This window comes from Mustelus asterias, chromosome 9 (assembly GCF_964213995.1).
Source record: "Mustelus asterias chromosome 9, sMusAst1.hap1.1, whole genome shotgun sequence".
Classification (NCBI taxonomy): domain Eukaryota; kingdom Metazoa; phylum Chordata; class Chondrichthyes; order Carcharhiniformes; family Triakidae; genus Mustelus; species Mustelus asterias.
The window spans coordinates 51,235,751-51,246,063 of NC_135809.1; the positions used below are offsets into that span (position 1 = coordinate 51,235,751).

Sequence of the window (10,313 nt, forward strand, 5' to 3'; positions counted from 1 at the left end):
AGAGATTGAGCAGATTAGGTTTGTACTCGTTGGAGTTTAGAAGGGCTGAGGGGTGATCTTATAGAGGCATATAAGATAATGAAGGGGCTGAATAGGGTAGAAGTGGAGAGATTCTTTCCACTTAGAAAGGAAACCAGAACTAGAGGGCACAGCCTCAAAATAAAAGGGGGTCAGTTTAGGACAGAGTTGAGGAGGAACTTCTTCTCTCAGAGGGTGGTAAATTTCTGGAATTCTCTGCCCACTGAAGTGGTGGAGGCTACCTCGTTGAATATGTTTAAGTCACGGATAGATGGATTTCTGATCGGTAAGGGAAGGGTTATGGGGATCAGGCGGGTAAGTGGAACTGATTCACTTCAGATCAGCCATCATCTTATTGAATGGCGGGGCAGGCTCGAGGGGCTGGATGGCCTACTCCTGCTCCTATTTCTTATGTTCTTATGTTCCATCCTTAAAGTTACAAAGCCAATGCTCAGAATAGATCGGTCAAACCCAAATCCATTCCTTGCTTGCTCCAAAAACAAATTCCAGCTGAATCCAGTTCATGGTCCCGAAAAGGGAGACAAACAAGATCCAAGCTGACAAGATAATGCATTGCATCCCATCTTGGGCTTGATCTTCGACTCTTCTACAGTTAAACAATACAAGATTAACACCAGTTTAATTTTAAATGGTCACAGGGAAGTGGCACTCAATTAAAAATCAATAACAATTTAAAAGTCAAGGTGACTATCATTTATTCAAGTAAACACATGTAGCAAAAGTTATCTTCCTACATCAATTGTAAACTAAGCATGTTGAGATGAATGTATGCTGCTGCTCTCTAGGTACTGATAAGTCTAAGAGAAGTTAAAGCAGACAAAGAAGCTGTACAACTTCATAAAGTTTTGAATGTAGAACAAGTATTCATCAATCCAGTTTTCCTAAGAATATGAACAAAAACATGAAACAAGTGAATTATATTTGAAACAGTATCTCATTTAGTCTACTCTATATAACATACACATATACATATATATCAGAAAGAGAACATAAATGTGTAACATTATATTACTGCACCCCGTTCTAAAGCCTCGTGGATCTTGAGATGATCTACTGGAAAGACAATTTATCAAAAGTATTATAGTTTCTATTATAAAGGCTCTGAGTTTTAAATGTAGTAATTGTCTTGATTATTTTAAAAAGGTGAAATGTCTGGACATGTCTCTTTTGCCGACTAATTGTTTTAGTTATTGTTTGAAGGCACCTAAGTGAATGGTCAAGAATAGGTAATTGTGAAGAGGAAGCTGATGCCAACTATAAGAGTCTCTTAAAGGTACTTTGATATCTTTAGTGGACTTAACATGATTAGCAAGTTTCTTTCCTCTTTGCTACTAATGGTCTGAATGTCCCTGACTAAATGTCAGACAGTTAATGTCATCCATCCTCATTTCTAAATTAAGACAACGTAAAACTGGAAGAAAACACCTTAATACATTTTTGCGTGTGCTGACCAGCTCCTTGCTCACATGTTTACAGTACAAAAATAATAATTCAAATATAGTCATGGCATCCCTTTCAGTGATCTTTTAAAAAAAACTGAAAACAAAATAATACTCGTATTACACCCTAACATTGTCTTTAGTATGTGTAAAGTGTCACCACTAATCACAGAAGCAGAGTAACGCACAATTCGAGGATTTGAAGGTCACCACCCAGATTTTTTGGATGAGTAAAAGAGCACTGATTATTAACTGGAAGATTAAGTATCTAGTTCATTGGTTAAGAGAACTGTTGCAGTGCTAGGCCCAGAATGAATTTCCAGACATTCTAGAGGAAGTGGTCAGAAGTGAAGGGATCTAGCTTGCCACAGGTCAAAAAAAGCAGCCCACGAAGATAAAGCGGGCTCTATTAGAACCATAGAATCCCTACTGTACAGAAGGAGGCCATTTGGCCTATTAAGCCTGCACCGACAAGAATTCCACCCAAGCCCTATCCCTAGAACCCCATGTATTTATCCTGCTAGTTCTCCTGACATCAAGGGGCAATTTTGCATGGCCAATCCACCTAACCTGCACATCTTTAGACTGTGGGAGGAAACTGGAGCACCCAGGGGAAACCCACGCAGGCACAAAAAGAAAGTGCAAACTCCACATAGACAGTGACCCAAGGCCGGAATTGAACCCGGGTCCCTGGTGCTGAGAGGCAGCAATGCTAACCACTGTGCCGCCCTGGATTGATTTCCCTTATTATGATGCAAATTAAATTCTGACCAGTCTATTTGGCATGTTGGTGTCCAGAAACAGTGAAGTAATCATCACCAAGATGCCCTCCAAGCCATTCACCATCTTGACTTGGAAATATATTGCCATTCCTTCACTATTGCTGGGCCAAATCCTGGAATACCCTCCCTAACAGCACTGTGGGTGTGCCTACACCTCAGTGACTGCAAAGGCTCAAGGAGGCAGCTCACCACCACTTTAAAGGCAATAAGGGATGGCAGCAAATGCTGGCCTAGTCAGCGATGCCCACATCCTGTAAGTGAAAAAAAGTCTGAGTAATCAATCAGATTGAGGAGTTCCCAGAGACACAAAATCAGAAAGTAGAAAGCGCTGACTATTATTCACTTTTAAGCCATTTTGCTGTGAACAAATACACAAGATTAAGATTGAAGTTGAAATTTTAAAAAATAATTTTTATTATTTTAAAAATCTATGTTTTTTTTAAAGTCATGGAATGGAGGGAATGTGGGCATCACTGGCAAGGGCAGTTGCTCATTTCGAAGTTGCTCTCAAGAAAGTGGCAGCCTTCTTCCTGAACCGCTGCTGTCAGTGTGGTGAAGTTACTTCCCACAGTGCAATTATGTGGGTAGTTCCAGGATTTTTACCCAAAAACCACAAAGTGAAAGCACCAACAGACAAAGTTCACAATTTCATTTCTGCGTCTCACAGATGCTGGCAGAAACTTTCATCTCTGTTGGATAGCTTGGAAGTCACTGGTGTGATTTTAAGAGCAAGAATCAGTACTTACGCCTCGTTTTTGAATGTTGCCAGAGTGATTTTATCTTCTCTGGCACCCAGTGGGTCCATTACAAAATCCCTTATTCCCAAGGTTTTCAAAGCTGAAATTATTCCAAGCAAGCAATTAATACTAAGCTTCAAACTCACAGTAATTCATACACAACAGACAAAGAGCCAAGATAACTGCACATGAGAATCCTACCTTCTCTGTACTGCCTCAAAGTTATATATCCTTGTTTGGTAGTGTCCAAAATCCCAAACACAGTATCTAAATTTGACTCATCAAACAAGCAAGGGTAATCCTTTTTAGTTTGTCTGGCAACCTTCAGTTTTTCCAGTTGATCGATTAGAAACTCCACTGGCTTGGCTGCAAGTATGAAAACCAGTTTAATTTAACATCTGTTATTGTAATTCAGTCAACAATGTTATTATTTTCTTCAAACTAAACAGAAATAACTTTCTATGCTTTGTATTCATAGAATCCAGACGGTACATAAGGAGGCCATCCAGCCCATCAAGTCTGCATCGAATCTCTGAGGACTCTCCCCTCCACCCTATCCCCATGCATTTACTGTGGCCAATCCACCTAACCTGCAAATCTGTGGGAGGAAATTGGCGCACCCGGAGGAAACCTATGGAGAGAATGTGCAGACTCCACACAGACAGTCACCCAAGGCTGGTGAACTCAGGTCTCTGGCGCTGTGAGGCAGCAGTGCTAACCACTGTGCCATCATGCTGCACCGTGGTTAGCGTTGACGAAACAATTCTACCCAATTTTCTGTTCACTGGATTACTGTTTTCTGCTCAAGTGTCACACACTTAGAAAATAAACAGGTCTCTATACCATCTGGCGCACTCATCTTTCAAGACCATTACTTGACATTTTCATTCACTGAGAGAGCTTGCAGATCCTCTTTCTCAACTTCTGGCACAGTCCTCACTTCAGTCCCACATTCCCAATCTTTGGTCACGCAGTGGGGAGTGGGATGGGTGAACCAGCCAGAGGGTCCTGGTGGGTCTACACCGGAGCTTGGCAAAGGTGATTACCTACTGGAAATTGGCTGTGGGGAGTGATCAGTCCAGCCACCTGCCTTTATTTTGCTCTTTTGTGTGCGCTGAGACTATGCTGGAGAGAGTGCAGAATGTGGTGTAATTGTTGGGCACCGGCACTACTGACTAATGACATCATGATTTAAATTTACAAGTTTCTTTCAGTTTAATCCTTTATTATTGGTTAGGTTATCAATTGGTAGTTGATTTACTTAGAAAAGACATATTCAATCTATCCACAATGTTGACAGGTCCGAGGGATGTTTTGGCCCATTTATACATTCTCACTCCATCATTGGAACATAGTTACAGAGAATTACACGAATAATGAAACAAGCCATTCAACAAACCCAGTGCCAGTGAAAAATAAATGAAACAAAACCCATCCCACCAGATTTGTTTAAGGGAGCTCGGAGGACAGGTTGGGAAGTGAGGGGGGGGGGGGGGGTCGGGAAGTGATGGGGGGGTCGGGGAGCGAGGGGGGGAGGTCGGGGAGCGAGGGGGGGTCGGGGAGTGAGGGGGGGGTCGGGGAGCGAGGGGGGAGGTCGGGGAGCTGGGGGGGGGGGAGGTCGGGGAGCTGGGGGGGGAGGTCGGGGAGCTGGGGGGGGAGGTCGGGGAGCTGGGGGAGGTCGGGGAGCTGGGGGGGGTCGGGGAGCGAGGGGGGGGGGGGGGGTCGGGGACCGGGGGGGGGGGTCAGGGAGCGGGGGGAGGTCGGGGAGCCGGGGGGAGTCGGGGAGCGGGGGGGGGGGTCGGGGAGCGGGGGGGGGGGTCGGGGAGCGAGGGGGGGGGTCGGGGAGCGAGGGGGGGGGGGGGTCGGGGAGCGAGGGGGGGGGGTCGGGGAGCGAGGCGGGGGGTCGCCTTTGGCGCCGCTCCCTCCCCGGGCCCCGGCCTCCTCACCGGGCCGCTCATACAGCAGCGTGCTGGTCAGGTTGTCCAGCAGCTCCAGGATCTGGTGCTCGGTCAGATACTCGGCCGCCTCCCGCTCCAGCGGAGACTGCATGGCGACTGAGGCCGTTACCCTGGCAACCGCACGGGGAGGCGGGGCCGAGCCTCACTTCCGGCTCATTTACATAAACCACAGCCGGAGAGACTGTTCCGGGGGGGTCGGGGGGTGGGGTCCCCATAACCCAACCCCGGGGGTCCCCATAACCCAACCCCGGGGGGGTCCCCATAACCCAAATCCGGGGGGTCCCCATAACCCAACCCCGGGGGTCCCCATAACCCAACCCCGGGGGGGGGTCCCCATAACCCAAATCCGGGGGGTCCCCATAACCCAGCCCCGGGGGTCCCCATAACCCAACCCCAGGGGGTCCCCATACCCCAACCCAGGGGTCCCATAACCCAACCCCGGGGGGTGGGGGTGTTATTGTTGAGCTCATTGGGCTGAGTGGCATTAAGAAGGTTGGCGGCCCTCAGAGTGACAAGGGAGAGATGTGCTCTGAACCCACAACACAAAGCTGTGGGGATGGAGATGTTGGGTTCGGGTGGACACCATGAGAGGTCACACCACACCAGGTTATAATCCAACAGGTTTATTTGAAACCACAAGCTTTCAGAGCGCTGCTCCTTGGTCAGGTGAAGTGGAGAGAGGCGCGCAGGCACAGAATATAGAGGTGGTGTGACCATAGCCGGTGTGTGAGTATCTTCCTGTGAGTGTCGTTACGGTCACTCCACCTCTATATTCTGTGCCTGCGCGCCTCTCTCCACTTCACCTGACCAGGGAGGAGCGCTCCGAAAGCTTGTGGCTTCAAATAAACCTGTTGGATTATAACCTGGTGTGGTGTGACCTCATCATGTCCACAATACAATACAAGGGCTTGTGCCAGAAACATCTGAACAAGCCAACAATTGCTTCAGCTGACTGGACATACGGTTTGAAACTTGGACTGCTTAAGTTCAGTATCCACTCACAAAAGTACATATTCACTTGTGAAGGGGACCCTGCGTTCAAACTGTAGCTGAGTTAGAGTAGCCTCTGCCATCGCAAAGTCTCTGGCAGCATTGTGGAGTGTAGGTGTTGGGCTGTGTTGCCACCTGATCACACAAAAGGCTGCAACAAGTACAGGGGCCACAATGGCAGCACCTTTGGATCAGGATGGTGAGATAGAAGAGAGTGCAAAAAGAGGAATCTCTGCACTGGAATGCTTTCCCTCCAGATGTGCTGCAGTGATCAGACTCTGGTTCCCTTACAATGACATTCCTTCACCACCATTGCTGCACCATTCCCACCCCACCACATCACTCATCTGCAAGTCCTACCATACCTTTCACTTAATTGAAATCCTGGAATACAAACCACCACCGCCATAACATCTCTATTCAACTCATCAAATTATACACATACAAATAAACTGTTCACCCTGGTATATGCCCTTGCAGGTGTCAATGTGTATCCTTGTGCTCCTATGCTGTACAGTGACTGCAATATGGATGGTGGAAGGCTTCTGATGATTGTTCAGGCCACTTTCCAGCAGCTCTGGGCCATAGGCCTGGCTTTGGATTCTTTCCTTGGAATGGACAGTAGCAGTCTGGTTTGGCTGGCTAAAAGGCAACAGCAAGCTGGCAGAGTAGCAGTACTGGGGGTGAATCATGACCACCACCCCAAATTTCTAGCTTAAGACTGCTTTGGGTTGAGGAGTTGGGTCTGACCTGGTTGGGTGGGGGAGTGGTTGGATGGGACCACGGTCAGGTCTTCTGGGTGAAGGGTCAGGTTCGGTCAAGAGTGAGACTGGGGTGGGAGTCCCATGCAGATGGGGGTATCTCATTTTGGGGGATCAGAGTTATTAGGGAATAGAGGGGAGGGGGGCAAGTGGAGGGTTCCCTGCGAGGTCATGGGGGGTGGAGGGGAGCTGTCTCCTGGGGGAGTCAGAGGTATGTGGGTGAGGAAGGGAAATCCCACTGGGTCTGAGTTTTTACCATAGTTACCCAGGATTTAGAAGAGGTTTTAATTCTTTTAACTTTTTCTGAGTAACTATTGGTGTATGCCTGGCGGAACCATCGGAAGTTTGGAATTTAAATTGCGTTTTCGGATGGTTCGCAGTGCAGGGCATTTGCCGAGGGCAGGTTAGTACTTTCTGGGCAATTGGCGCGCAAATCCTTACCTGTGAAGTTCCGAGAGGGGTCCCCCCCCCCCCCCCCCCCGCCCCCCCCAATCCCCATCGATGCTGGGAAGCCTACAAGTGATATTAACCAGGTTAAAGTCCAACAGGTTTACCTGTTGGACTTTAACCTGGTGTTGTGAGACTTCTTACTGTGCTTACCCCAGTCCAACGCCGGCATCTCCACATAGTGATATTAACACCAGTAACCAATACAATCATATTACTTTGATTACTTCAAAATGAATCATAAAAAGCTTGACAATTAAGTCATGATATTATTAGCAACAAAAAAATGCTGGAAAATCAGCATCTGTGGAGAGAGAATAGAGCCAACGTTTCGAGTTTAGAGGACCCTTCACAGATGCTGTCAGACCTGCTGAGATGTTTCGACATTTTCTGTTTTTGTCTCAGATTCCAGCGTCCGTAGTATTTTGCTTTCACATTATAGTGATATTCCAGCGATCACATCTACCTCTATTGTCTTAAAATATTATGACAATCATTTAGTTTTGTGATTAATATAAATTCAATCCCGAATTTATTTTCAGCCGTTCATGTTGAATCCCTAAATCCACTAAACCAAGATTGTTAAACTTGTTCCCACATGTACTTTTCTGTGGCTATGACAGAGACTGTAATTATTCTGTGTGGACAAGTCCTTTATTACATTCTGATTGCTGATGATCAGTAATCCAGGGATGGAGCTGCATGCGCCGCATAGGGCGGTGGTTCTAACCGGAATGATGTGACTCCAGTCTCAGGCATTGAGTCTGAAATATAAGTGGCTGCATTCAAATGTCTGCCTGCGCTGTGACTCTAAACAAAACCTCTGAACGGAGGAATTAACCACCATGACAGGGTGCTCGTCGCTGGACGTCTAAACAACCGTTCAAGGTGAGATCTCGGTCCTTGAGACTGATCTTTCCGTCATTTACTCTCGGTACGAATGAAATCGAAATGACTCAACAGCTGCCTCCAGACAGAAGCGGCACCATCCCGGGCGCTTGTAATTTAATGTTGTTTCCAGATGTGGATGCAGTGCACCAGCTGATGCCAGGTCTAAATCAATGTTAAATCAATCCAGCACAAGTTGTGAGCAATCAGCCCAAATCGACCAAGTACAGATTTGTAAAGCCCAGTGAGACAAGCTTTCCTCATATCCGCCACACCCGGACTTCTGTTAAGTGTGATGGGCAAATTCCAACAGGGTTTTGAGTACAACGGCATTCCACCCAGCTCTTACCAAGCTACCGCCATATCCATACTTCCACTGGATGAATTTATAGATGGTTCAGTTATCATTAGTACCTTAGTTCCTGATCTGAAGTAAGACTTGCCTTTACCACCGACACAGACCGAGTTTGGTTGTCAGCCACCGCCTTGCGCTTTGGCGAATCTGATCGTGGTGTTCAGGACATCAGTCACTCTGCTCCGGCAGCTCCACTCTGCACTCACCTATTCCAGCCTGCTCTTACCCTCGACTGCTCTGCAGACTGCAGCAGAACTCCCTGTCTTCCAGACTGCTCCGAGGTTTCCTCTGCCTTCGGGGGCTATCCTCAGGACTCCAATTCGACCTCACCATCGATCCCAGCTTTTATTCCTGTCTTGCCGACTCAGGTCCCTCGTGTCAGCTCATGTCTTGATTCCCATGCTCAGCTCTGGTATGTGTCCCGCTGCCTCATGTCTGTGCACTCTGCTAAGGATCTCTCCTGAATAGATGCTTCTGAAAGCGTACTGCCCTGTTCCAGACGCAGCATAGTTCCCCCTCAGCATTCTTTGGTGCTTCTTTTATATCTTTGCTCACATTTTTTTCCAGTCTCAATTTCCCACTCTCTGAACCCTTGTGTTTTCCCCCGCTGCACTCCATCTCCCGTCTTCCTGTACATCTCCTGTTTCCCCGCTCTCCTTGCTGTACTCCAAAGATGTACTCGAGCAGGCTCCGCCCTCAATTATTTAGTTCCCGAGAAGCCTCTTTCTCTCCTGTCAAGATTCTTCATGTTGGCAGTTTAGAATGGAGATTACACAGCGGCCGGGGAGGTAACCCTTCTCCTGCCATTCTGTTGATATAAATATCAAGCATTTGAAACCATTAAACATATACAATTGTTTAAAAGCAAGGGTCCTTTAGCTGTACTTATTTTTAAAAATCGAGAAGGCAAGGTAAACACATAGAAACACCTAAAGCTCCTTTTTTTAAAACAAGCTCTGTCTCCTGCCTTTTCCTAATCAAACTGCTTTGCGGATCAGTCACCGTTGCCAATCTTTCACTTGGTGTCAGTCTTTTTATTCAAAACAATTCGCTCAATATAAATCAAATTACATCATAATTTCACAATAATGAGTTGCAGTTTCACAATAATAAATTATAAACCGACAAACCAATATAACACAATGTTGACTATCTGCAACCGTCTGGGGCAACTTAGTGTCAGACTGATGTGCGTTGCAGTCTGCTCTGCCGATTTGTTCAGTCGGAGACAGCGTTCGAATATTGTACTGTCCCTAAAAACTCGCCCCAAACGACAGCTTTAATACAACAGTCGGCGAGCACTGAGTTTGACACTGCATGGATTACACCGGGTCTATTAGGTGCTCTGGAGTTCCTTATGTGGACAACAATGGAACTCCCAATTCCTTTCCATTCTCTTGGCAATCAGTGCGGTTTATGTTTAAAACGGTAGATGTGTGGTCAATTTAAAAGTACCAGCAACAGACATTTTTGGCTTAAATAAAGAGTATTTATTCACACATGCGTGCTGAAAGACCTAACCGCCATGTCAATCACACACCACCTACTCCAGAAAGGTGCAATTAAAAAAGATGGTGTACTTGTGTTAAACCAAAATGATAGGTCACAGATCAGTGAAGAAATACATTTTTCCCCCTTTTGAATTTTAGTTTTTTTAATATTCATTCATGGGACATGGGCGTCACTGGCTGGGCCAACATTGATTGCCCGTCCCTAGTTGCCCGAGGGCAGTTGAGAGTCAACCACATTGCTGGCATCACATGTAGGCCAGACCAGGCAAGGACAACAGATTTCCTTCCCTAAAGGACATTAGTGAACCAAATGGGTTTTTCCAACAGTCAACAATGGTTTATTGGTCATCAGTAGATTCTTAATTCCAGTTTTTAAAATTGAATTCAAATTCCATCATCTGCGGTG

At 46.6% G+C, this 10,313-nt stretch overlaps 1 protein-coding gene across 1 annotated transcript; it reads right to left on the minus strand.

Moving 5' to 3' along the window:
• Positions 1-451: 451 nt before the first annotated feature.
• On the minus strand, positions 452-5,046 carry efcab10 (EF-hand calcium binding domain 10). The gene is made up of 4 exons (XM_078221204.1): positions 4,944-5,046; positions 3,199-3,363; positions 3,007-3,097; positions 452-920 (listed from the first exon to the last, which is right to left on the minus strand). Exons 1-4 carry the CDS (start codon positions 5,044-5,046, stop codon positions 875-877), a joined length of 405 nt encoding a protein of 134 aa, XP_078077330.1. The 3' UTR covers positions 452-874.
• Between the last annotated feature and the right edge of the window lie 5,267 nt (positions 5,047-10,313).